The following is a 27,848-nucleotide window of genomic DNA, read 5'->3' as shown; positions in this document are numbered from 1 at the left end:
TTAGTAGGATTTGGACATTGACTCAGACAGAGTCACGATTTCAGGCACTATTACTGTAGAATTTCTAACAGTAGGTAGATTAATTGAGTTGACAGCCTTAAAATTAGAAGGTAGAGCTAAGCACATAGTCAAACACTAAAGTTATCCAAATCCATAATACCATTTAATGAATATTAAAATACAACCTACTGCAGAAAGGCTTATTTCTGTGAAAAGATTCAAATAGAGATGCATCATTTCCTGCACTTCCTAAATCAGCACAGAATAACTGAAAAGTCTTCTAGCCATGCCAATGCTGTTAAGCAAAAGTAGGCGACTTCAGATAAAAAACAAATGCCCAGCTATTTGTAAGTCCCTTACTATCTATAAAGCACTCCGGGATCCTTTGAGGTGAAAGGCGCTATATAAATGCAACATGTTATTTGGAACTGAACTCCATTGTTATTTGAGTAATGAAAATCTGGACTGAATTTGCTTTTATCCATATTGACAACTGAGCTTCTTTAGTATTGTGGCTCCCAGTGTAATCCTCCCAGTGAGAAGCAAACAGTGCTGTGTTGGTAGAAAGCACGCTCTCCACTTGGATCACATTGACGGCTTATGGACTCAGTAGACTTATACTGTTGGCTAGGATAACAGAGCGGCTGAAAGGACTTTGGTTTTCATGTTTGTGTTTCTGAGCAACTAAAAAAAAAAAATGTTTTCTGAGTACAGTAGATGTGTCACTGATGGCTCTCACAGGGAAGCCTGTTTTTTAATATACCAGACCGTCGTGCTACTGAGCAAAAAGCAAGGTGTGCCACTGACTTTTCTTTTGTTGTTGTAAAGCTGAATGGATTTCAATTTTTTGAGTTTGTGGCCATGAGAAAACTACCCCATGAAAGATGGAGTGTGGTTTATTTAATTATATATGTAGTTATTTATTAATTTAATGTTTGTATGTAGGTACGTACATATTTTGTAAAATTGTTGTTTGGCCAATAAATGATTCAAGGAATGAATAAATAAAGATTGGAATCACCCTAAAGAATTGCAAATATCTATCAAGACTGAACAAAGTTTTGAAGACAGGGAATAATTGAAGGGATTTTTTTTTTAACCAAGAGAGCAGGATTTCAAGGTACACTCTCTGAACTTAAATCCAGGCGGACACCAGACTTCGACCCGCAGAATATGTGAGTGTATTTACATCACGTTCCTCACTGTAGCAGGTATCCAAACATCAGGTAGCATTTGAGGAGCGCAGGTGATGTGGAATCCGATAAAGTGAAACAGTGAAGAAAAACTGGCTGCAGACATTTGATCATAATACATAAAAAGCTGCTTCACCATCTGTATCAGGGGTCATTTTTTAGTGATGAATTTTTTTGGACAGCCTTTCTAATCTACCGAACTGTTCTAAGGCCAGAAAATGATGTGCAGAGGGCCTGTCAAAAGACTGGCTTCCAAAGCGAACAGAGAGCATCTAATTTATCATGGCTGTGTGCCTCCCTGAGCAGAAGGGCTTTAAGTGAATTAGGATACTGTTGAAGTAAAGCAATCGATCAAGGGAATTCTGGTCACCATAATTGGTTTTCCTAAATGTAATGGTCATAATGTTTGAGCGGATAGCTTTGAGGCTATTGCTAAGCCTTTTCCTCAGAGGGGGGTTTATGACATTAGAGAGAAGCAATAACAGTTGATTTTACACATTTTGAGTGCATGGAGCTGATAATTTAATAAATTAAAGACTTTAATAAATTTAGGTGGAAGCAGCACGCATTATCATTTCTCGATCTCCGTGAGTTGTTCTTAAGGGTGATTTATTAAAATAATAGAGTGAATGGCATGTTGAAGATCATTTAATAACACAGTGGGCTGAATGAGAAGTGTAAATTATGGATCACACCCCTCCAGTAACTCTCCCCCCTGACACACACACACAAAGTCCTTTTTGGGTTATGACTAGAAAAGTGAATGACATTTCCTTCATCTGTCCTCAGGGTCTATAAAAGGGTAAGTCAGTTACACACTAAAAATTAGCATGGAGGCTTCATTAAAACAGATGTTAACGCACAAAGGTTCTGTGTGGTAGTGTTGGCATTGTTTATATTACGTGTAGGGATTCCAAAACACACACACACACACATATATATATATATATATACACACTCACCTAAAGGATTATTAGGAACACCATACTAATACTGTTTGACCCCCTTTCGCCTTCAGAACTGCCTTAATTCTACGTGGCATTGATTCAACAAGGTGCTGAAAGCATTCTTTAGAAATGTTGGCCCATATTGATAGGATAGCATCTTGCAGTTGATGGAGATTTGTGGGATGCACATCCAGGGCACGAAGCTCCCGTTCCACCACATCCCAAAGATGCTCTATTGGGTTGAGATCTGGTGACTGTGGGGGCCAGTTTAGTACAGTGAACTCATTGTCATGTTCAAGAAACCAATTTGAAATGATTCGACCTTTGTGACATGGTGCATTATCTTGCTGGAAGTAGCCATCAGAGGATGGGTACATGGTGGTCATAAAGGGATGGACATGGTCAGAAACAATGCTCAGGTAGGCCGTGGCATTTAAACGATGCCCAATTGGCACTAAGGGGCCTAAAGTGTGCCAAGAAAACATCCCCCACACCATTACACCACCACCACCAGCCTGCACAGTGGTAACAAGGCATGATGGATCCATGTTCTCATTCTGTTTACGCCAAATTCTGACTCTACCATCTGAATGTCTCAACAGAAATCGAGACTCATCAGACCAGGCAACATTTTTCCAGTCTTCAACTGTCCAATTTTGGTGAGCTTGTGCAAATTGTAGCCTCTTTTTCCTATTTGTAGTGGAGATGAGTGGTACCCGGTGGGGTCTTCTGCTGTTGTAGCCCATCCGCCTCAAGGTTGTACGTGTTGTGGCTTCACAAATGCTTTGCTGCATACCTCGGTTGTAACGAGTGGTTATTTCAGTCAAAGTTGCTCTTCTATCAGCTTGAATCAGTCGGCCCATTCTCCTCTGACCTCTAGCATCAACAAGGCATTTTCGCCCACAGGACTGCCGCATACTGGATGTTTTTCCCTTTTCACACCATTCTTTGTAAACCCTAGAAATGGTTGTGCGTGAAAATCACAGTAACTGAGCAGATTGTGAAATACTCAGACCGGCCCGTCTGGCACCAACAACCATGCCACGCTCAAAATAGCTTAAATCACCTTTCTTTCTCATTCAGACATTCAGTTTGGAGTTCAGGAGATTGTCTTGACCAGGACCACACCCCTAAATGCATTGAAGCAACTGCCATGTGATTGGTTGGTTAGATAATTGCATTAATGAGAAATTGAACAGGTGTTCCTAATAATCCTTTAGGTGAGTGTGTGTGTGTATGTATATATATATATATATATATATATATATATATATATATATATATATGATGTAGAGTGGAAGTGGAAATATCTACAAATATGCTACAAGGCCTCTGGAGCAACATTGATGCAGGGTTCTCCATAGCTCAACCCATCAATTCAGCCAGTTGCCTTTTTCTATTGGCTTCATTGATCTAGTATTATGGTATCAGTGTACATGGAAAGAGAAGATCGCAAATCAATACAATCCTGTTACTAAAGCTGCCAATACAGCTCGCTCCTGGGCTCTGCTTAGTTTTGTTTTGTTTTGACCTCTCCTGAGAGAGCCTTTCTTTTCTTTATGCCATTTTTTTTTATTTCTTCCTTTCTCTCTACTGTACTACATATAGTGAAGAGAGCACTAGGAACAACATTTTTTATGAAAGACAGAAGTATTTTTGTTCAACACCAGGATATTGAAAATTGCTTAATTACGTGAAGTAACATCACACACACATTGGCATAAATCGTATTTATAGAGTAAATCACTTTAAGTAATAATTACTTGTTTCCTTTATTTCCCATACATTTTCATGAGCATTGCTCAAAGAAGGTTTGTTGTTTTTGTTGTGTTTTTTTGTTTTAGTTTTTTTATATAGCCCATTTAAGATTCTGAATGTTTCATTCTAGCAGCTTTTTCATATCATTTAGTGGTTCCTTGGAGAGTTGCCATACTAGTCAAGATCAACCAGAAAGCCTCAATAGAGCCAGTCTCATTTTGTGCAAACTCAAAGCTAATTAGTGCCTAGGCAGCAGGATTTGATTGAGGCAATAGCATCTAGGGTCAGCTGAGTGTGTTGGGGGGTGTTACGGATAGGACATCTATGTGTCTGCTTCAAGGCTATGATAACACAAGTTATGTATTCAGAATTGTTGTGTATTTTTCAAGCATTCATCATTACCCCTAAGCATTGTTTTCTTAATCACATGAGCTTTGCATTTTACCAAACCCATTGGTACTGATGTGCTTTCTTAAATGTTCTGTTTACCTGCCATGGGGAAGATACTTTTTCTTCATTCCTTCATTCATTCCTGACTAATACTTAGAGTGAGCTTTTGATGACGATTGTGTATTCCACAGATTTGCGTTAGGATTTATGTTTGCTGTATCAAGTTGTTTATCAGTACAATGCTAATATATTATTAATTCAAACTGTAGCTTAGCTCTATAAAACATCACAAAGGGGTTGACGGCAAGGCTAGTCTACTGTTTCTCATTTAAATAAATCAACATTCGTTATACATTATTATTTATTAGCCGACGCCCTAATCCAGAGCAACTTACAGTTGAACATGTCCTGTATTGAACTTTGCTCATATTTCTGATTAAGCGTTGCCCTTAGTTCTGCTCTGTTTCTGCATTTGCATGATGGAGCATTTCCTAACCCCTGCTCACCAACAGCCAGACTGTACAGAAGCAACCTATCAATCATCAATAAATAACTAAAGGAACAGTATAAATAAGTTAGCACAGCAAAACAAATCAGGAGGGGCTGCTATAGGGAATTTCTAATTGCTGTATTGACTGTCAGCTTACGCAAGTACATCAATGCTTTGGTTAAACCCATTTCTTTTTTCTTTTTTTCTTTTTACTTCAGAGAAGTCAGCATCATTGTTTGGAGGACTTTTTAAGATGCTCCTTTTATTGCAAGCTTTGACAAATGATCCAAAAGGCTTTATGTTAGGCATAAAGAATGGTTTTGCAGCAAAAAATCAAGTCATGGAGCACAGAACAGATAGTTTAGAGCACTTAAAAGAACGTCTTGAAGAGAGCTGTAAGAAGACTTGATTTGAGGCCGAGAGTTCAAATGATACATTAAGGTGAAGTATTGAATTTCCAGCAGGAGAAAAAAAACTAAAAACGCAGTCTGCGTTTCAAGCTGGCCTTGTTTTGTCGGTTTCCACAGATTCAGAATCAGTCAGCTGCCACACTTGTTTAGACAAAATAAAAATAGGACACATGGAAACACTAGCACTTCGGTCCAAAGGGGTTTGGCCAGTGGTTTCCACAATGTAACTAGAATAACAGTTCCTACAGCAATTATTCATTATAACAGTGATGCTGTAGCTGTTGGTCTAATGCACTGAAATTCTGTGTAGCCATGTTCTTTGTTTTGGTCTCTGGTTTTGTACACATTTATGACATTCTAGAAGTTCTCTTTAATTTGGGTTATATCATTTTTTAATTTAAAATACTAGACACTGCCAGTGTTTGGTCACAATAAAGGGATAAAGAGCACTTTATAGGACATTAATAATGTATCAGACAACAGTGTTGTCTTGGCCTGGATCCCAGGAGACACCATAGCCAGAGCCTGTTGAGTTCATCGCAACACACTGACAGGCAGGACTAGGGGTAGAGACAGAACTGTGCCGGCCCAGCAGGACCAAATAGTGCAAAACAGTGCTCCTTGGCCAATACTAGCCTTCCATCCATGTATCTCTAATAATTAAATCTGATTGGAAATCCCCCTTTTAAACCTTTGGCTTAGCCTGTTACAGTCAAAATAGTCTTAAATTGTTACAGTACAGCTACTGCAGATTTGAGTTCCCTTTTGTGCAGTTTTAGACTGAGTTTATGAGTGCTTACTACTTACAACATATTTACTTATAATACAACATGCTATGACACCAGCATACAACTACATTGTGAATCTGTGGAAAAAAAGGTACTTGACCTTTTATAACTCCTCATCATATATAGATAGATATAATATTTGTCTACTTCTTATTCTTAGTTAGTCACATAAACTGATATTATATGGGAGTCACAAAAAGGCACTATAAAATGAGTATTTTATTATATTAGATAGACCTCGCATTCCTAGCAGCAGTAAATACATTTTTACGGTGTATGACCATGATAGATGTGCTCAAAGGGTCCAGAAGAATAACTATGTAGGTGGAGAGTAAGCAGGCAGGGTTGTTTAAAGCCATTCATCAGCGATTGCCTGAATAGCTACTTCGTTTAGAAAACCAAAGCAATATCTTTATCCAGCTTTGACAGGTCCTATATAGAGACAATAAATGCTTCTTTTCTTTTTTAAATCTTACTGTAGCTAGTTCTAGTTATTCCCAGTTGGTGCTTTATAGGCAGTGTTGTACATCACAGCACAGATTAAAACAGAAATAAAGCTTATTATAAACAGTACAGCGTCATACCACGTTAACAAAATATCACAATTTAAAAGCAATAGGAGTAAATGGCAATACATTGACTGCAATAAAAATTAATTAATTTATTTTTAAAATGTGTGTCTGAGATTAAACTATCCTTCATTGTAAACAGAATTATTTTGAAACTTGAATCTTAAATTTGGCTTCTACCATATCTAATATATTTTTCCCCAGTGTTCATAAAATTTTATGAAATGCCAGTTCGCATCTTGTGATTGATAGCCTGTTCCACTTGCTGACAGCTACCACCCTGCTCAGAGTACACTGAATGACAGATGCAGGGAGTGCTGGGATTGAACCGAACTGGTATGTCTTTGGCTGAACTCTTTCTCTCTTCTACAGCCTCCCTGGGCCAACGACTAGGGCGGGAGAGCCGGGCCACTCCAGCGCAGCCTCCGGAAGCTCCAGCGAATCGGAGAGCAGCTCGGAGTCGGACTCGGACAGTGAGAGCAGCTCGAGTGACAGCGAGTGTAACGAGGGCTCCCGCAGTGCCACTCCCGAGGTACTCGCCAGCACCATGCTGACCTGTACACTGAAAACAGATACCTGCACTGTGTTCGGTGCATCCAGAGATAACTTTACACAGAACCAGTGTTAGAATCCAGGCAGATCCTGTATATTTGACTTAGTGAAGGAATATTGTTTCAGTTGGAAACCAAATACTACCTGGTTCTGAAATCTTGTTTTAAGAGTGTGCTCGAAGTTGTAGGGTTGTTGTTTTTTTAACATGCATCCTAACATATTTATAATCCATTTCAACAAAACAAAGATGTAAAATACATAAGAGATACATAATCAGAGGCACATATTGAGTATTAATATACCCTTCTGGACTGGTGATGGCCTAACTCCAGCTAGATGGAGTCATTCATATTTATTTCAAATGCAAACTGAGAAAAGACAACATTTACTAGCAAACTCTTGGGTATACTACTTGGAGATTCAGAAATGCTGTCCTAAGAGTTCCCCTAATAGCACAGTTGTCTGCTTTAAAGCTGCTCGATAGTAATGCTCTCCTGACACTTTCAAGTTGAACAAGTAAAAATGTTCTACTGTGATTTTCAGCAGATAAGATTTGTTTTCTTTAGGACTTCCTTTTTATTGGCGGAGGGGCTTTTGTTTCAATTCAGTTTCTTCAAAACTACACTTCCATGATGTTTCAAATACAGGCTATAAAGCTCCTGCACCTTGTGTCTGGTCATATTTCAATGCTGCCGGTTCTTTTCAGTTTAAACTAAATTGTCATTAAAAGTAGGGAGAAAAAAAATACCAACACTGCTAAACCACAAAGATATACATTCTAAAAAAAAAATCGGACGGTGTGGAAGATTACCTTTTTATGACTACTTGCATCAGTGCTTCAAATCGCAAACTGAGTGAACCATGCTTTATGCTGAATAGTTTCAATGTTTTATGCTCTAGCCTGTTCATTTTAAACACTTCATTTCTTGAACAGCCTACCATCATTTGTAAAATAATTCAAGACAATCTTATATGATTTCATATCAAACATTCATATTTAAGCTCTAATGTAATGTAAGGCGACAACTGCTAAGGAAGATTATATGACTGATGAAAAAAAAAATCCTCACACAACATCAATAAGATCTTAATTACATCATTTAAAACTACTGTGAAGTACTCCAACAATTACATATTTCCTCTTTAATTTCCCAAACAGGCAACATTAGTTACCTAAAACTTTTTACACAGCATGAAATGCTACATTCACAGTATACATCTGTAAGTAGTATTAACTCTTTTGTACAAAAAAAAAAATATTTTTTTTATGTAATTGTATCACACAAGAGAAAGTGAGGGTTCTTGTTTCTTTAAAATGTTTTTTTCGTTATTTCAAAGCCCGAGCCTCCATCAACGAACAAGTGGCAGCTGGATAAGTGGTTGAATAAAGTAAATCCACACAACAAAGCACTGATCAACACCCAGCCTGAAAGCCATGGGCTCAGCACCTCTCGGCCCGAGGACAGCCAGAAGAATGAGGGTCAGGGATCGGGCAAGGGGAAACCCAGTGTGGCGCTGGCGCAGCCTGATGCCAAGGACAGGGCTCTGCTCAACCCTATCAGGGAGAAAGCCAAGCCCAGGACAGGCCAGAAGACCCCAGAGGGTAAGAGCACAAAGCTCAAGTCTCCAGCAAACATTGAATTAGCGCCCCCCAGGAGAACAACGGGTAAAAAACAGCCCAAGAAGGTTGAGAGGGCCCCCAGTGTGGAAGAATACAACTGGCCCAAACCAAACAACCCCAGCTCCACGCCAAAGGAGAAGGAGCCACCACCTCTAGACCAGCCCAAAGCCAGGAACAAGGGGGGCAGTGGCAAGACAGCCCCCAGGAAAGAGCCCCGGTCCAATGCAGCAGGCCCTGCGCAGGACAAGAAGAAGCATCGAGGGGCGAGTAAGATCATCCCAAAGTCCAAGGAGTTCATTGAGACAGAATCATCATCGTCGGAGTGCCACTCTGAAGCAGAGGAGCTGGTGAAAATCCCCCCTCCCTGTCCAGGGCCTAGCACCATCAGCGCACTCAAATCCAAGGACTGCAACAGCAATATACTGAGTGTCAGCAGCCTGACTAGCACCAGCAGCACTTCAATAGACCCAGCTACCAGTGACTTATTGGAGGATCACCTCTTTTCCCCCCTCCCCATGGTCCAAAATGAACTACTGTCACCTCTAAGGGACTTTGAGGACATTAAGTCACTGTGGGTGAAAATTGAACTCAGTTTCCTGTCCCGGATCCCTGGGCAGGCCCCCCCAGAGCCAGCTCCAGTGAAGCCTGAGCTCCGGGACTCCGGCACTAAGCACAGACGGCAGTCCCCAGCCTTGACTCCCGCCGAAAAGCCCCCCAGCAAATCCAAGAGGAAACACAAGGCAAGTGCACGTTTCATCTCTCATCCCAGATGGCCTTTCCAATTAAGTGGGTCTTTATAATGACTTTATAATTTCATCACATTTTGCCATTTTTATTTTTTTAAACATACTACACATATGTTTTAATCTATGTATGTATGTATGTATGTATGTATATATATATGAAACAAGTGTATTTACAAGGTTGATGTTTAATTTACCTTTCACATAATATAGGAGCAAATAAAACATCTAAGATCACAGTGGGGAGACAGTGAAAGGACTACTATCAGAGACTTATTAGCTGCATTTTATCTAATATCGTAATGTCTGGGCTGAAGTGCATCACCATGCTCCACTAAACCTAATTAATTATTAAAGTGTGAGATTCCAGCTAATGGCACTTGATTCACAGCAACCTGTTGGGAGCACTGGAATTTAGCTTGATATGCTTTAGAGAGCCTTGACAGATGAGTCTATTTATGCAAACTTTTTTTTTTTTTTTTTTTAAAGAATGTGTTTTTCCCACAGTCTGAGATTTGCGAGGCAGCTAGTGGCAACAAGAAGTTACGGTTGGAAAAAGAGGCAATGTTGCTTCCTCCCTGTATATCCCCAATACACAACCACAAGCTCACCAGCACAAAAGAGTAAGTGTTTCACTTTTTTTCTGTCTTTGTTGTGTAAGGTATATATTAAGAAATGGTCTACCTCCTATTTGTGTTTATATAGGTAGGATATGGTAGAGGGTTCGAAATTATAAATCTCACATTACCTTCTTCTACATCATTATATACTTACGGACATATATGTACATAGGCAGTCTGCATTTAGTAAGAGTGTTATCTCTAAATCAGTGGCCAGACACTGATACAATTATCTCAGACTGCAACTGTCTTGCAAGGCCGGCTCTTGTTTCAGCCCCGTAAGCTCTGATTACCGTTTGCTAAAGAACATCAAATGTTTTCCAAAAGTCAGGATGCAGCGTATGAGGGAGTCTGGCTGGAAAATACACTGGGTTGCCCCTCCAGGCTCCGTTTTGACTGTAGCTGTTTTTTGTTGTCAGATTACATTAAGGTAATTTGACACTGACATGAAGGCTGATGCTAATTTTAGATTTTCAATTAGTGAAGGGAGGCCTACTGTTTTTCAAAGCAGTGCTCAAGAAAGTCGCTGGGTTATCCTGCTGGCCTGAACCAGCACTGCCGAGGATCACCGCTAATCACTTCAGATCTTTTTAATGTGATTAACCTTCTGTGAAATGTAAGCTTAAACAGATATATTTTGCTTTAGTAAGGGACTCCTGTGTATTGGATACAATATTGCCATTTCAACAGCTTGTAAATCTAAAACTGTATTACATGTATAAATGAAACATTAATGAACTGAAATTCTGGATCCCATTCAAAGGAATTTGTGCATCAAAGATTATTATATATGTAAATAAAAAAGGTTTAGAAAATAATTTAGTAGTGCTGTAATTTTAATACAATACAGCTATTTTAGTGAAATCACAGGGATTACACACTACTTACTCTTACTCTAAGAACAATGTTACAGTTACTAAATAAAGGCAGTATTTTCTATGGAATATTTTGCACTTAAAAATATTTCCCCAATTGTATTCCCAAACTTTTAACTGGTTTATGAAGATATCACATTCAATAATTCAAATGTTCCTGTAATAACAGGAAATGTTTTAAAACAGTATTCACAGTAGAAATATAGCTGTAGTATAATTTGGGTGGGAGAGCAGAATGCACTAATAATTTGCAATATATTAATTAATGATTCAATGCCTTTCAATAACTCTGAATTCATAAGAGAAGACCCTAATTTTCTGGTCTGCTATACAAAAACCAAATTGTACTTTCAAAACAGCTTTGCTCACAGGTTAGGACTTAAAATCTTAATTTGATTCTCTACTGTGAGTATTGTTAGCTATTAGAATGCTTAAGGCATTCTCAAGCTTTGTAAGCACTTTCTTTTACAGCATCCCCCTGAGTTCAAGAGAGGAAAAAAAAAAAAGTCAGGAAAGCAGCGAGTATGAAAAATAAATAAATTGCAAACCAATAAATATTGTCTTACCCACAGCCTCAGGGAGTTTGAAGCCCCTATTGATTCTGAATACTCCACCAAAGAAAGTGCAGCTTCTTCACTTGTATTTGTTGGTTAAACCTCACAAACACTTAAATGATAACCATAGCCCCCTATGAAAACAGAGCGAGTGTAATAACATTCAAAGTGAATTGGATTGAAACCCTAGGAGTTTTTTCTGCAACATGCTTTAATGGCTCATTGTTTGCACATCATAACAGTAATGTAACAACAAACAGGAGAAATCACATCAAGGTGTTTTTCAGTTGATTCATTGAATCAATATTTTGAGCTGTAATTGCCTTTTTGTTTTTTTACAGTTTCCTTCTGTGCTGTGTACAGTTAATATTTGTATGTGGCAATTATGCTTTTTGTTATTCTTAGGATTTGTATATACCTTTTGTGTTTCTGAGAAGAGGAATCGTTCTGTATTAGTTTTAACTGAAATATAAAAATAAAACAACTGCAAACTAAATAATATATGATTTTTCAAAATCTATAACATCAGATTTCTGACCATCTGTAGCACAAGGCAGAAGTCCAGTGATTTTTGGTCTCATCGCCCTGCAGCTTAATGAGTTGTGCCATGCTGGAGATGAGTAAGCACTACTGCAGAGGAAAACACCATTAAGACAGCTTTTGTTTTCACTCCTGAATCCTCTTCGTGCTCACCTGAAGCATGTTAAATATTTAGCAGGCTTACATTTCACATGTGCATCAGTGTGTTTTCAACTTGGATTCTGTGGCATAGCAATTTAAAGTTTGAGATACAATATGTTTTAGACCAGAAAAATCTGAACCAAATTTATTAAAATACATTTCTTCACATTTCTTATGCTTTGGGATCATATGTTGTTTTCTTGCAAGCAGTATGAAAGAAATTAGGCATAATTAGTTACATAATTAAGAAGTTAGAGCATGTATTTCAAGGGAAGTTCTTACTTTAACAAATATTGTAATATCTTTATTTTATTTTTTTTAATTTACAATTTTGTATCATGGAACTAGCTGTACTCTCATTTTAAATGCTTATTACTTTCATGTATTTATTTTTGATTAATGCATGTCTTAGAATCAGAATGGAAATTCATATTTGATAAGGCAATTCAGTCCCACAGTTACCATCTCTTCCTAGTCTAACATGGAGCATTCAGATTTAGGCTGACATTTCTAATCTTACTTAATCTGTCTCTATCCTGTATAATTATTTTTAAATTTCTGTTAAAATCCTATTAATTTAAAGCCATTCGTTTGTCATAAGTGCTAATGAGATTATTGAATATATTCTTGTCCTAATAATAACCCAGCATTAATGGTGTAAATAAATCATTGAATGGTATTTGAAATGAACTCTGAAGTCTCTTTTTCAAAGTTCATGCTTATGGATAGTTTGTAGTTGTTTTCAGTTTTTTTTTTTATGCAAGTTTTAAATGCCACGTGATGGGTATAGACACGTCTTCCAATAAAAATGCAAACGATAGAAAGCAATTAAGTTTCTGTTTTATGCCAGGCTTGTCATGGGCTCCAAAGGCCTGGGGTTACTCTTCCATATTTATGTTACAGCGATAGGGCTACTGGAAGGTGACTGATTAATCAGCTATCAGAGGTTAGGTCCCACATCAATCAATTTTAATAACTGTGTTGTCGTTGTTGTTTTTTTTGTTCCCTGTTGAATTCAAGCTCCTTGAAGAAACAACCCAGGAAGCGGGAAGACAAACTTCTCCCTCCCCCACTGTCTCCTTTGTCAGACGAGCCCCTGCACCAGCGCAGAAACAGTGAGAGCTGCTCCTTCAGCCAGGAGGGCGGCGCCAATCCTACCAGCACCTTACCCCCTGTCATCTCCTTCCCTTTGTCCTCCTCCTCCACCTCGTCCTCCTCACACAAGCACCGCAAAGGGGAAAGCAAGTCAACTTCACATTCCAAGACAGTCGCTGTAAGCTGCCACACCACAAAGGAATATGTTTCACCAATGCATTAAGTGGAAAAGCTATCAGTGTACTAGTAGCATATATGGTTTTGATCACTTCCTTTTCCAGATTTCTTTTACTTTTTAAATTTCTGTAGATTTTTTTCTCCAGTTTGTGTTCTCTATAAAAACTAATATTTTAATAGTGTAGATTTTTCAGATTTGCTGCATCAATTGCATATAGTTCTCCAAGTTGATTAAATGCAAAACTCTTAAATGTATTCAATGTTTTGGCTTCCGTCCTATTTGGAGAGTAAAACAGTCCAGTATAATTCAAAGTTTGGAGGAAAAAATGGATGGCTGGACAGTTCCTACAGATTATGTCTTTGCTTCAGGCTTTTACCACCATTTCCTGTGTTTTTCCAGAACTAATTGCTCTTTGGAAGAAACTCAGAACAGCATTAAAGACAGGACAATGGAATCCATGTGTAGAATACCCCAAAGAAAATATTACAAAGCTGAAAGCAGGAATGCCAGAAATACTACGTAGGGGGAATTCTGTTAATAGACCCAAGGTATCATTATTAAGGAGCTACTAAAAATCACTATCATTCTCTTTTTTTCTAACAGGAAGAAGATACCCATGGTAAGCCTTCAAGCAATTTCCTTGGCAATGGTCAATCGGAACCTGACCTTTGGTCTAATCTATCATCGACATCCCTAGACCTCATGGAGCCAAGGAGGCCAAAACTGACAGTAGATGATACGTAAGTTATTCCACCGATTGTGTGGGTTTGTCAAATAACCCAACATTTGTATGTCAACTCAAATGGCATTTGTATTTTTAATTAACAAAATGAAAATGGTGTAAAAGTCTATTAAGATAGCTTCAACATCCTAAATAAATAAGTTTAAGTCAAACGTAGCTGACTATTTTAGGCATATGATTTTTATTTTTATTTTTTGTATCTGTGCTATTCTGCACATTTTATTTCAGACATTCACTGTGTTTTCTTTAGGCCATTAAACAAATGCTGTTCTTTTTTTATCAGATGCTTGACCTTGGAAGCATGATCATTAAGCATTGATAGCAATTACTGATCACAACTCTGTTGGGCAAATACTGTACTTGACTTTTATTTTAAAAATGCATGTGTGGAAATCTGTTTTCTTTGTGTCAGAATCCTGAAACCCATGTTGCTCATAGAATCCCATAGATTATTTCCCTTTCTCCCCACAGACTTCACAATGCTGACTACTACATGCAGGAAGCCAAGAAATTAAAGCACAAAGCGGATGCCCTGGTATGCTTGACTATATTATTGATTTGGTCTGCTTTTTCTTCTCTTTTGTTTTTTCTAGTTGGGCCTGAGACAACGAGAGTCATGGGGTGTCTGTGCTGAGCACCTTCCTCTTAGTTACACAATGTATCAATATCCTAGGAAACAATTTCTTGATTTGCTTGTCATAGATTCATCTATTTAATGTCACTCATTAGTAAGATATGCAGGTTCTACTGTATATTTCCCGGCACCTCATAAGATTTTGTGCATTTTCTTTTTGATGTATTTTATTCAATGTCATTGTTTTTCATGTTTCATTTCTCACAGGTTTGCTTTGTCATTGTTTTAACATTAATAATTCATATATTATAGTATTGTGCTCACAAATATTAGTATTAATAATATCTGAAGGATCACTGAGCAATAAAAGGTTAATTATCCTCAACAGAGAGACACTAAGCTAATGAAAATAAATAAGGAAAATCTTCTATTGGCTGTATAACGTCATTTGCTATGAAAAGCATCTCTGTAATACTTCTGTTTATACTGAATGCTTGATGTTAGGAAGGCGCCATACACTAGACAGATTGTTCACATGCCCCTTCAATGCAAAAGAACAGTCATGATTTATACAGACTTATATATGGGTCTGATAATTGGATTCTAGCAATTATGGTTCTAGACATTGTCCTTTATTGAAAGTTACATCTATTTTGCTATAAATCAGTACTTCCTTATAAAGCTAGCCATGAATACAAAGTACTGGAAATTGATTGTCCATGTTACGTAAATGCAATTAGTGTGGTGAGGCATGATGTACTTTGTGTTGGCCAGCAGTGTTAAAGAGCATACCGAATGTGCAAGTACTGTCTAAAGTAAAACACAAACTATACAAAACGTAATTTGGATCAATCCATATAGTGTGTATTAGGGTTATTAATAAAAGCTAAAGTTATATCCATAGAAACATTTAATAAGATACTCACGGCATAACATACAGCATATTAATGTCTTCTTTTCTCCTCTTCTTTTTTTAGCTGGAGAAGTTTGGCAAAGCTGTTAATTATGCAGATGGTGCACTATCGTTCATCGAATGTGGGAACGCAATGGAACGAGATCCATTAGAAGCAAAGTCTCCGTATACCATGTACTCAGAAACAGTGGAACTCATCAGGTTAATGTCCTCTCTCCACCATCTCAGCTTTCGTTCCCTCAGAATCCTTCATTACAACCTGCTGTGATTAAAATAAAAAACTAATAATTCAGACAATGATCGGTGCTGAACAACTATACCTCAGAAGTCAAGTAATTAGTAGCCTTCATTTTATTAATGTCACAGAAAATTAAAATAGATGGACCTTGCTTGCACATCATTGCCCCTGGAGATTCATAATGCAGTGATTGATATATTTTCATAAAAACCTTTTATATACTGGGTGGGTGAAAGACCAGTAACTCTGCAGACTTGTATTTCACCTTTACAATACTCGAATACAACCTTATTTATAAAGCTCAGTAGTTTTGCAAGAACCTAGAGATGCACTTTCCCTTTGTAATACTTCTACAGTATAACCCAATATAAAAAAGTTGATTAATTTCTGTATCTGTTAACGAACAGGGATTATGGTAAATTTGAATGATACCCAAGTTGTAGTTTACCTTTTAAAAGCTATAACAAATCCTACTATTAGACTATCATCTTAAACATGTGCATTTTGTTTGGCTATAGTGAGGATGACCAGAGTCTTTAACTTTTCATAAATAACTGGATGTCTAGAGAAAATAAAAACAAAACTTTAATACAACTTTTTTGTTTCCATTTTGAAGGTACGCCATGAGGTTAAAGAACTTCACTGGCCAGTCTGCCACAGTAGCTGATAAGAAATTAGCTGTATTATGGTAAGTTTATATCTATATAAAATTTGTATATTTTAAAATGTAGGCTAATATTACAAACTGCTTGCAAAGCACTGTATGGGACCTTTACAGTGGTATGTGCTTATGCCTCTAACTGATTTAAAAAACGAAATTCAAAGTAACTGATATAAATTCCTTCAGAACTAAAAATATAAAATTACAAATTAAAATATCTTATGAGGCATTGATATTTTATCTTTGTGTTAGTGCTGAATACCTAATAGTGTTGAATAAGCTAGAGTGAAATCCAGTGTTTGAAAAATATTAGGTGTTAAACCCTTTGCTTTACTGAAACAGTTTTCAAATCTCAGCTCAGCCATCACGCTTCACAATCAGATTCATCTTGAAGGGAGCTTTAAAACATAGCTAAATTACTTAATCAGCTTAAAGAGGATCATTATTCTTGTATTTCATTAAGCTATTAGAGGATAACTAATGGCTTCTCCCAGCAGCTGCCTAAACATATATTCTTCTGTAGTTATAAAGAAATTAATGTGTTGTCTGTCATATCTCAGTGGCTTGTTCCTTTGTAGTTGCTTATTAAGGTTTGGATGTTGGTTTCGGGGCATATCTATAAATGTGTTCTATAATGCTATAATGCTGGAAAGTTCCACGGTAGTAGTGTGCAGTCAAAATCATTAATATAATGATAAAAAGACAACTTAGCATGGCACTGATGTAGAAGACTCTTATTGTCTGAAGTTCATGCTCATGGGATTATCAAAGTTTGCTATTTAAGCACTCACAATTCCACTGAGTGGAGTAGTACCTGTTCTAAGCTAATTAATAGAAGACATTAGCTGGACCTAGTTTTTGTGTGTGCAATTTGGTGCACACTTGTTAGAACACAGTTAGTTATATTTGAAAATATAAGTGGTTCTTTCGACTGGACACTGCAATGTACTCAGCAATCAAAAGGTACTTGATTTTAACTAAAAGCAGACTTCATGTATCTAAATTTAATCAATCCTTTATCCAGCCACATACCATTTTCAGATCAGCACCCCATTGTTCCTACACTGATGAGTGTTAAATGTGAAAAATAAAATCAGTGTTCAGTGCGGTATGACATATTGACAGGGGAGTATTAGTCTGATACCATGGAGTACTACATGTGCCACGGGCAGCTGGCATGTCACTCATTGTGTAAAGGTCAGTTCTTGAATATAAATGCTACATGTCTTCCAATTGTTTATGGACATGGAAGGTCTAGGATGAAAGAGATATCAGCTAGTTATTGGATCAATTTTCTATACATCTATTATTTTATTTTGTGCAATATAAAAGCCTTCATAATAAGAGATGACTGCATTTCTTTGTGGTTGAGTTACATATTATACAGGGCTACATTACAAAATGCCTATAACAAAATTGGAACTCATTGTATATTATGCTTCTCTAAAGAATGTTCTGCACAAAGACTTAATCGCATTCATATTCACTGTGCATTTACTTCAGCCCAGGTCAAGTAGTAGTGTATGTCATTAAATTAATCCCCAGGCAAGATACATTTACTGTAAATGCCAATAAACAGAGAACTGTCACTATGTCTATGAAATGGATTCTCTGTAATTTTCCAGTGTATATAATTAAATGTTACATTCATTAAAATGTTTGATTTAGATATTTTATGATTATACAAGAACTGTATATTTCTCTTCTTTTGTGCAGCTACCGGTGTTTATCACTTCTATACTTGAGAATGTTCAAACTGAAGAAGGATCATGCAATGAAGTATTCACGGTCCCTAATGGAATATTTTAAGGTAAACTTTACTTGTTACAAACTGTGTGTGTTGGGGAGGGAGGTTGAATCTAGAAGAAAATGAGAGAAAAAGAGAAGCATACTTTTATTAGATATAAAAAGAAATACATTTCTTTGTTTGTTTACTAGTTTTCATCTGCACAATAATTGCGGTTTATTTTATCCTCTGTGTGTGTGTGTGTGTGTGTGTATATATATATATATATATATATATATATATATATATATATACACACACACACACACACACACACAATTGTATGATTGTATTTACATTTTACAGAGTTAATTTTGAATTCATATTGCTGTATGTTACGCACTCAGGCCTGGCATTTTACAATTAAGTTATTTTTCACTGGAATGTTTGCCGTCATCATTTTGTTGAATAAGCAATGTAAGTAATAAGTGCAATATGTTTTGTTTCAGAACTCCGCAAAAAGTTCTCAAGCACCTTCACCATGGGGGGCCAATGGGAAGTAAGTGTTTCTTTAGCTCCAGACAAATTTAAATACCCTTATAAATATGTATGAAACAGGACACCTACTTCAGCTTTCTGTATCTTACTAGTTTAGAAAAGGAAAATTAATTGCATATGACACACTAACATACAGCACTAATAGTTAGAAACTATGAGGAATTAAACAGACATCTCCTTGTTTCCAATATCATTGTTTGATTGAGGATTTGAGCTGCCCCCTAGGTAACTCACTGACCAGCCCTGCTGTTTTGTATTGAGTGTCAAAATCAATTAGGATCACATGCTCCATTACAATGGACTTATTTTGCCATGGTTATATTAGTAATAAACTATGCTTCTTAATCCCCTTGTAGCACCTCCACTTCCTGCTGGAAATGTAATCAACATAAAAATTAGAGTTCAGCTTCCTATCCAAGGTTTGTTTTTGTCCTTGGCAATCATGAATCATAAGTTATTTTCATTTTTCATCCTTCTAGGGGATTGTTTATTTGAGCAAACCCCCCAACTGCCCTAGAATGTGCAGGGCTGTTGACAAGGAACATAATTTAACTTCACGGGGTGAACGTGTTTCAATTTATTACTGAATTACGAGACCTGGAGCCAGATTGTTTGGGTTTTGCACTGGAAGACTGATGAATATTTTCATTGATTGATGGCTGGAGCTGGCTGACAGAAAATCAAGGCATAATTGTTTTGCAAGAAAGGCTTCAGTTAGACGCTCAGGCAGTTCAATTTAGTATTAGTGATTAGCAGTTAAGCTCGATAAAAGAGCATTATTGGCTAAATATATAACTACAAAGCAAGGATCTTTAGAGTCTCTCTGTCTCATGCAGGAGCCAACCCGGGTCTGGAAGCTAAAGGTTAAAACCATGAATAATATGGATTTCCTAAATGGCAACTTACTCCAAGTGCTACAGGCATGACCAGCCATTCTGACAGTTGCCTATTTCTCAAATGCATTTTGACAGCTGAAGACCTCATTTAACAAATACAAATTTAATTGGACATTAAGATACCATGGAGGGAGTTTACAAGAAGCAGAGTTTATTGTATCGAACACTGTACAGTAACAACAGTTTTAATAGCAAGTGATTTTCAAGTGGAATCAATCCAGTAATGCCTTGAAATTGAATCAATAAGGTCGTTAATGAACAAATCTGTATGTAAGAAAGCTTAATTGTCACAGATTGTGAACATCAGTTCCTGTCTAAAACAGTTCATAAAAGTAATGTGTTGAACAAAGTCTATGCTAACCAGGTCAAGACAAATTAATGGAAGCATAGTTTACAAAGTTATAACCCTGACGTAAGTGAAATAGTGGTTTAACAAAGCTGCTAGATGTAAGAGAAACTAAGAAAACGTCATTTGCCTGGGGATAAGAAAAAAACATTGAAAACCATCTACAATATTTTTTCATGTGGGGCCAATATATCTGATAAACACTGGGTCTCAAATGAACAACCTGGATAGAAGTAGAAAGTGCAGTCTAATAACATCTTATCCAAACAACTTACCCTTATGTTTACAATGTGCCAGCTGTCCTTGCTGTTGAATGGTGATATGGATACTTCATTGTCATTGTGTACCTTGGTTCAAGTACTGTTGTGGTAAAATACTCTTCTGTGGCCTAAGAGGTTTGTTTGACTTGGCTGGTAATCCATCTAAAAATAGCTTTATCCTTTTTACACTCCCCCACCCCAGGAGTACAGGCACTCCATCACCAATGTCTCTAAGCCCGTCTCCAGTGAGTTCAGTCAGCAGCACCACTGGCACTGTGGGCACCTCCTCCACTGGCAGCGTGGCCATCCCCCAGCGCATCCACCATATGGCTGCCAGCCATGTCAACATCACCAACAACATCCTGCGCAGCTACGAGCACTGGGACACGGCCGACAAGCTCTCCAGGGAGAGCCAAGGTAAGCAGGCACACAAGGAGTGGCCCAGCTGTTATAAACCCTGACCTCTTTTTGCCACTAGACACAAGCTACTTCCATTGATCCACTCATCATATTTTCTTATCGGTACTATTTGCCTACATTGGTTCTATAAAAAGGCCAAATTAACAAAAGTGTGTGTATGTGTGTATGATTAAGAATGGGTAAGTTAATACAAATATTTGGAACTTATATGTTAATAGACACTTAATTAATGCTCTATTAAGCTGTATTAGTGTCATTCAACAAAAGTACCGCATCCAGAAAGGCAGTCATTTCACGCTGTAGAAGAGTCTCAGTTGGAAAATGTAATGATCCACAGGTCAACAGAGCATCATCGCCCAGAGTTAAACACGTGTATTTAAGGGGGAAGAAAAAGTAAGCACTGATGACTGCGAGAAATTTGAGCCACATGCGCTCAGCTTCTTAAAATTACTGAAGGGGCAATTATCATCCATTAAATCAGGATGTATTGAAGACATACCAAAAGATTTCATTTGCTCTTTGTGCAGTAGCGGAGATTAAGTAATAGACCCTTAACGTATTTTCCACAGTAATGAGTGAAAGTATTGATCACAAGAAACACTAAGACAGATTTAAAATTGCAAATCAAGTTTGAAGTGTGTTTTCCTGCCACTTACTATCCATTAAATGAAGAGACCTGATTAAAAGCCCAGATCTATGCTGGGGGATGTTGCTGTAGTGTTCAAAGCTGCTTTCGTTGCCCATTAGATGTTAATCTGACCCTTTTTGAACCTTCCTTTCTCTGTGTCTACGGTAATAATGTGCTCAATTAAGGTGCATTTTTGGTTTGAATAAGACAGAATTTACTAATGATCATACTTAACTCTTTTGTTGTCAAAGCAGCACTGAGTCAAAGTGTGCCTTTTGGCAGACCAGCAAGCCTCAGCTCAGTAAGTTAAATCTGCTGAGGCCACTAATTTCAACAGGGACATGACCCGGTACTTTTTTCGATACCAAATCATAACATTGACTCGCAGTTTCTTGTGGGCCTTGTATTAAAAGATAGATGCATACAAGTAGAGGCCAGTATGCTGTTCTAAAGATCCAATGCTTGTGTTCCTCTTTCAGAGTTCTTTCAAGAGCTGGACTCAGTGATGGAACCATTGACCCAACACAGCAGCATGACTGAACTGGTCCGGTACGTGAGGCAAGGACTGCATTGGCTCCGGATAGAGTCCCACTTATTATAGTGACTGGAATGCTACACACTCTATATCACATCTCCATCACTACCTCTACCAGCATACTGATACTCACCGATGGACCTTCACTGCGGCTGAAGGATTTGCTCTTCTCTCCACTGTGTTCCTCCAGACCCCTCCACTTCTCTATGAACAAACCATCTTTCTGTAGGTCACTAATTTATTTGAATTCCTTTTATTTGCCTTGCTGCTTTATGGTTTTAAGGTCCCACTGGCTTTTAAGAAACATTATTTTATAAAAATGTATATCTTTCCCAACAACTACAGAAAACGTAAGAGAAGGAAGTACTGTGGATCCCCTTTCAGTCTCGCACTGAAAAAGGAAGAATTCAGATGCACTTAAATGAGAATCCCATTGCTTCCAATCATTGTTCAGTCCAGGTTTGAGGGCAGATTTGTTTTAGTACTGAAGTTTTCACTTCATTTTGAAAGATGTTTTACCCCTAGCATTAATATTTTTTACATACAGTACTTGCAACCTGCAATAGTTCAGAAGAGTCCTGTATCTAAGTGTGCTTATATATATATTGTTAATCTAATATCCTTGTATTGCAATGGGAGATTATTTTTTGTTCTTTGTTTCTGAGCAGTGGATTGATATTGATACCAATAGTCTCAAAGTCCATGGGATGTTTGGGGGATATTTGTCATTTTCTCTCAAGGAATTAAATACAAATCAAGGGAATTATGCCTTTACATGCAATATAAAAAAAACGTTTTAAACTCGAGAGAACTGGGGTTTGTTCTGGCTGCAGAGACCTAGAACCATATATTTTTTTAATGCGTTTATTTTTTTTTTCCAGAGAATGTAGCATGTTTTGCTTTTTAATTTTTATTCTGAGGCCAGGATCCCCCTGCAAGCTAAGTGACAGCAACATTAGATTATTATATCAGCTTGGTATTACAGAAAATATACACAAATAAACATGTGCACACAAATACATACATGCATACACAAACAAACATGCACGTGTGTGTGTGTATAGTCAATGCACAATCTAGGAGTCCATTAATTGGCTTAATTTGATTATAGTACTGTGAATGAATTATACTTATGTATTTGTTGCAGTTTTTTACATTGTTACTGTTAGTTTATATCTCACAGGGGAGATCTCAATATCAAGCTTGTTTTCCCTCAAGTCAACCTGTTAAATATTTTGGATGGAACACATTATCTTATACAATCCTACATAAACATCGGACAGCCTTTTGCCTAAGGTTAAATATTATCCAGCTGGCAGCTGAATGGGATTTTCTTCAAACTACACAAAAAAACGGTGTATTCTAGGTGGTGATAATACAGGGAATTCAATTGAAACCATTGGTAACATGAAAACAAATATTTATTGTATTTCCATACACTCGTAAAACAATAGATGCAGACTATTAAATGTTACAACATTCCCATTTATTATATATATAGATATTCTCATCAGAATATTTGCTTATCTCTAACTCAGATTCCATAGACTATATAGCCTATACCACATTATCAGTTCACCTACTAATTGGTTTTGTCACCTGATGCTGCTGTTTTACATTTATACCTTCAATGTTTACAGCGGATCTCTATTGTACTGTATATATGTTATGTTTCCAATTCATTCACAACACCCATTCACCATTACTTCAGCTCCTCTCTAAGCAGTTTTATTGTTTATTTGTCCCCTAATGAATATTTAGGATCTAAACATAAGAATTTAGGGGTTTGGAAGGGGTTGCTTTCTATGATTTTTCCTTTTAATTTTATTTTTTTTAAGATAAAAAATCCCTTGCCTTTGGGATGAACAGGCTACGATATATAACAAAAAAAGAATAGCCAGTGTATCAGGACAGAGATAGTTTAGAAATGTATATTCCCAGTTCACTGGTATCTGCATTCATCAGTCTTGTCCTGTTCAGTATAGATACCTGTGTCTGAAGGCTAATTCACCATTGCTGAATGTTAATGAATGATACAGTGCAGATGTTTGTGAAACCTACTTTTTCTCCAAGATAATATAAAGTGCCTCGTTATCAATGGAAAAATTTTATAGTCTATATTTAAGAGCGAGTATTAATTACAATAATTTTGTCATACCATATTGGTATATTACATTTTTTCATAAAGCCACTATTTATTTGTACACTTTTTACTCAAAACGGTGACACCAATCTTGGCTTTAAGAATTGCAAATATGTGACATTTATTATAATTCGTAATCAAGTAACTATTGTGATGATAGCAGTTAAAAAGAAAGAGAAAACAGAATAACTAGGCTACTTGCTCACACTTGACCAACAAATTGTCAACCCATCTATTATGAACTATAAGCTACCCCCCTCCCCCCGCCATTTCGTGTCATAACTTCCAGTTTCCATTGTTACAATGAGTCATAAAATATTGTATCAGATAAAAAGGAAACATTCATATGAAAGTCAAAATGAATTAAACAACTTTAAGATTTAGTACAGAAGCCTTCGAGAAAGGTAGTGGTATACAGATGTTGAATACCTTTATTGCCAGATTGTATATTTTAGCATATAATTTCAATAAAAAACAGCTGATTTCCAAGAACAGTGTAAAATACAGCATTGTATTTTAATATGCTTTTTTTTATTTTTTTTTAAGTATTAACGTACCATCAGAAGAATTTCAATGCTCTTTTTAAGTAATATTTCTCAGAATAGGCACAGATATACAATAATTCAAGTGCATGTCCCATAAGCAAAATATTATTGAAAAAAATAAAAAAGAAGGATTAGGGATAGCAGCAAATGACTTAAAAGTTCAGGTTACTTTAATGTTTAAAAAGCATTTTTCTCAAATCCGAGTCACAGAATTAACTATATTTTGACCTTTTTCAAGTTATTCATATGAAATTTGCTTTTTAATCAAAGTAACCTGAAAATGTAGATAATTTGCTGGGATCCCTTTATGCTTCTTTTTTGTTAGTATATTTTGCATATTTGACATGCAATAAAAGATGGTGATGTGCTAATGTATTATAGATTAAAACACTGGGGGAAAAAACTAAACTTTTTCCACTCACCGTTCAGGTGCAGGTAACAAATGGGGAAGGTGTGTGTACTCTCTTTTCAGCTTATTCATATATGCAAATTCAGCACTATTTTCTAGTCCAATGTTACCAACTGTCGTCCATTTTTAGGGAACAGTTTGTAAATTTCGAGTGGCTTTTTCACAGCTGTTCATGCACACGCCAAAGACGACCCATTCTGTCGAAAAAATCTGTGCCCTGTTGGCAGCAACTCAACCACAAATAGCATTGGCTCTTTTAGTTAGATCAGTTCCAAGATAAAAACAAGCAGACCTAATATTTTCAGGCTAGGACTGGCAGAGGGGGCACAGAATTCATGCTTTGCATTTCTTCTGTGATAAGGTATTGCAGAGACTAAGATTGGTCCATTTCCTTTGAGATTACTAAATGTATTCCTACAAAAAAATACCAAAAAATACTAGGGGAATTGAATGAGGTACCGTCTGTTACTAATAAAAATAAAACAGCTGTTACAACAGTAACATATTCATGATGTGACCTACCACTTATAAAGAGAAGTGTCCCTAAATGCATTGGCCAAAACCCTGAAAATTCTGTAACCCATTATGATCCACAATACAATATTGCCATACGACAAATAAATTAAGAGTTAAACAAACACTAAGTATTTGGGAGTGTTGGAAATCAGTTTGTGTAACTTTTTGTTCATTTTAAACTTTTTAAATGAAAATTCATTGTTCTTTCCATGATTCCCTATAGAGATGATTTGTCATTTAATTTGATAACTGAAATTAAATGATGTTTTTAAGCAAATACTGTATTTAACATATGGAAGAGATTGACAAGTAAACTTACAAAGTTAAATTTCTACAACTGGGTGAAAGAGTTTCCATTTTCTACAGCCCTCTTTTGGATTCTATAGTAATGTACAAAGGCCTTGCATATTCCCTGTAGACATCCTGTCAAGCAGATAAAAGATAACATTTCCAAAATGTACCTCTTGTTGGAACGCTGAAATGTGATTGTCTGTTTGGGATTTGCTGTGCTTTTAAGAACAGTTATGGTACTTACAAAAGTCTTAAAAATAAGTCCCTAAACTCAGATTGAGTTATCCAATAATAAATCTGATAACTGTGACATATTCAAACAAAATGTGCAATGGCAGCGTCTGGAAGCTCTTTTAGTTTAAAAACAAAAAAAACTTTTCATAGTACTCTTAAGGAATTAAAGGTTTCTAGCTAATTATTTATTGATTTATTTATTTGTAAAAATATAGACATAGGGATTAGAAGATAATATATAGATCACTAAAGGTGTATTCATATAAAATATTAATGTTAAAGTAGGATTATATTTACAAATATGTCCTAAAATTCCAAATAACAACAACAAAATTGTATGATTCTTGTTTTTTTTGTCCCCAGAGTAATTTACCATAGGTAGCAATAATACAAACATTTCCTGTATAATGATACCTACTGTATGTGGTACATTTTATGGACAAATGTGAAACATGCAAATTATGTATTTGAGAAAATATTCAAGAATATTGTGTTTGTGTATATATATTTATATATGCACTAAACCTCTTTGCAGGGAATACAATAGCTTTTTTTTTCCTTGATTTAAACAGTTTTGAAGTTAAAGAACATCAATACAAAAGTGCCAGAGCCAAGGGTCTGTTTTACAATTAGTACAATATGATACTAGTTCTTCAGATTACTCATCTTGGGGGAAGTGAAGTTGCAATTAACAAGTTTAAATACACATATTACACAGCAGGCTTCTAAACATTTTACTTAAATTTGGATGTCAACAGAGTTTTGGTATCACTATGATCAGTATTTTATATCTACATATATGGCATAAAATAGTTTAATTTTCATTAAAGCTTTTTTTTCTGTACATTAGATTCTCCCTCAAAAGCACAAACTAGACTTCTCAGTGCCAATCTCCACCTTCCTTGAGCAGATTATTGAAGAAGCTACTGAACACAGCATATTATACATGCAGCAGCAAAGTGTTGATAACTGATTTTATGGGCATGATTCGTAAAATTCAAAGTGCAGTACTGTATGTAACCATTTGTGTTAACCTGTCAGACTATTAATCCCTGAGTGTTACTGAATTCATAAGAGTATCATCTGTTGTTTTTTTTGTTCAAGCAAAAGCTGCTTTTCTGAATGGAAGTGCAAAAACCCCAGTGCGATGCTCGCAGTCTGATCTATGACTCCTCATGCTGTTCCTCCTGTCTTTAGCCCCGTTGTTTCCGATTATTTGGATGTAAAAGTGTATCGGTAAAAATGATCTCTGATTTAATGGTCCCAGCTGGAAACCTTCTGTTAACTCCGCAAACTGAACATTGTAAATAGCACTTAATTAACATATAATAACATGCAATGTTGGTCAATTAAGGTCTAATAATTCAATGCTTATTAATATTTAATAAGTACGGCGACAATCTACAGTGTTAGACTTACTGGTCTGGGAAAATATAACATAAGGAATAACTCTAAAATGTTAATTACATGTACAAGGTTTTCTTAAATGAACATTACAAACGTACTATTTCATGTACCAGCATTATGTTATGTAGATGCTGGGACATTTAATTTGTCTCTTAAACTCCTGTCTAATTATTACCCTGGGTACTTATGTTATGCTTTTGTTAACAAGACCTTTATTTAACCAAAGGTAATTGTTATGCAAATAAAAGACGGACGCTTTTTGAAACTTTGTTCAAAGTACATCAAGCAAGGTTCTACATCTTAAAGCTCGAAAGCATGGGGATCATTGTTATCCCTGATCGA

General features: G+C 36.5%; 1 protein-coding gene and 1 long non-coding RNA gene across 2 annotated transcripts in view; one reads left to right on the top strand and one right to left on the bottom strand.

Annotated features, from left to right (window-relative positions):
- Positions 1-25,696, top strand: part of aff2 (AF4/FMR2 family, member 2) — a 167,999-nt gene extending 142,303 nt beyond the window's left edge. Inside the window, exons 11-22 of the mRNA XM_066714969.1 lie at positions 6,918-7,077; positions 8,436-9,458; positions 9,969-10,084; positions 13,212-13,464; positions 14,068-14,204; positions 14,678-14,741; positions 15,758-15,894; positions 16,548-16,619; positions 18,309-18,402; positions 18,828-18,877; positions 20,581-20,795; positions 21,906-25,696. Coding sequence (XP_066571066.1) covers positions 6,918-7,077; positions 8,436-9,458; positions 9,969-10,084; positions 13,212-13,464; positions 14,068-14,204; positions 14,678-14,741; positions 15,758-15,894; positions 16,548-16,619; positions 18,309-18,402; positions 18,828-18,877; positions 20,581-20,795; positions 21,906-22,027 — 2,443 coding nt within the window. The 3' untranslated portion in view covers positions 22,028-25,696. The remainder of the gene's footprint in view (positions 1-6,917; positions 7,078-8,435; positions 9,459-9,968; positions 10,085-13,211; positions 13,465-14,067; positions 14,205-14,677; positions 14,742-15,757; positions 15,895-16,547; positions 16,620-18,308; positions 18,403-18,827; positions 18,878-20,580; positions 20,796-21,905) is intronic.
- The window catches only part of LOC136759871 (uncharacterized), a 56,164-nt gene that overhangs the window by 3,942 nt on the left and 24,374 nt on the right, over positions 1-27,848 (bottom strand). The window lies entirely within an intron of this gene.

Source organism: Amia ocellicauda, chromosome 10 (genome assembly GCF_036373705.1).
Source record: "Amia ocellicauda isolate fAmiCal2 chromosome 10, fAmiCal2.hap1, whole genome shotgun sequence".
NCBI lineage: Eukaryota > Metazoa > Chordata > Actinopteri > Amiiformes > Amiidae > Amia > Amia ocellicauda.
Note: the sequence above shows the minus strand (reverse complement) of the source record. Positions and strands in the feature narration are given on the sequence as shown.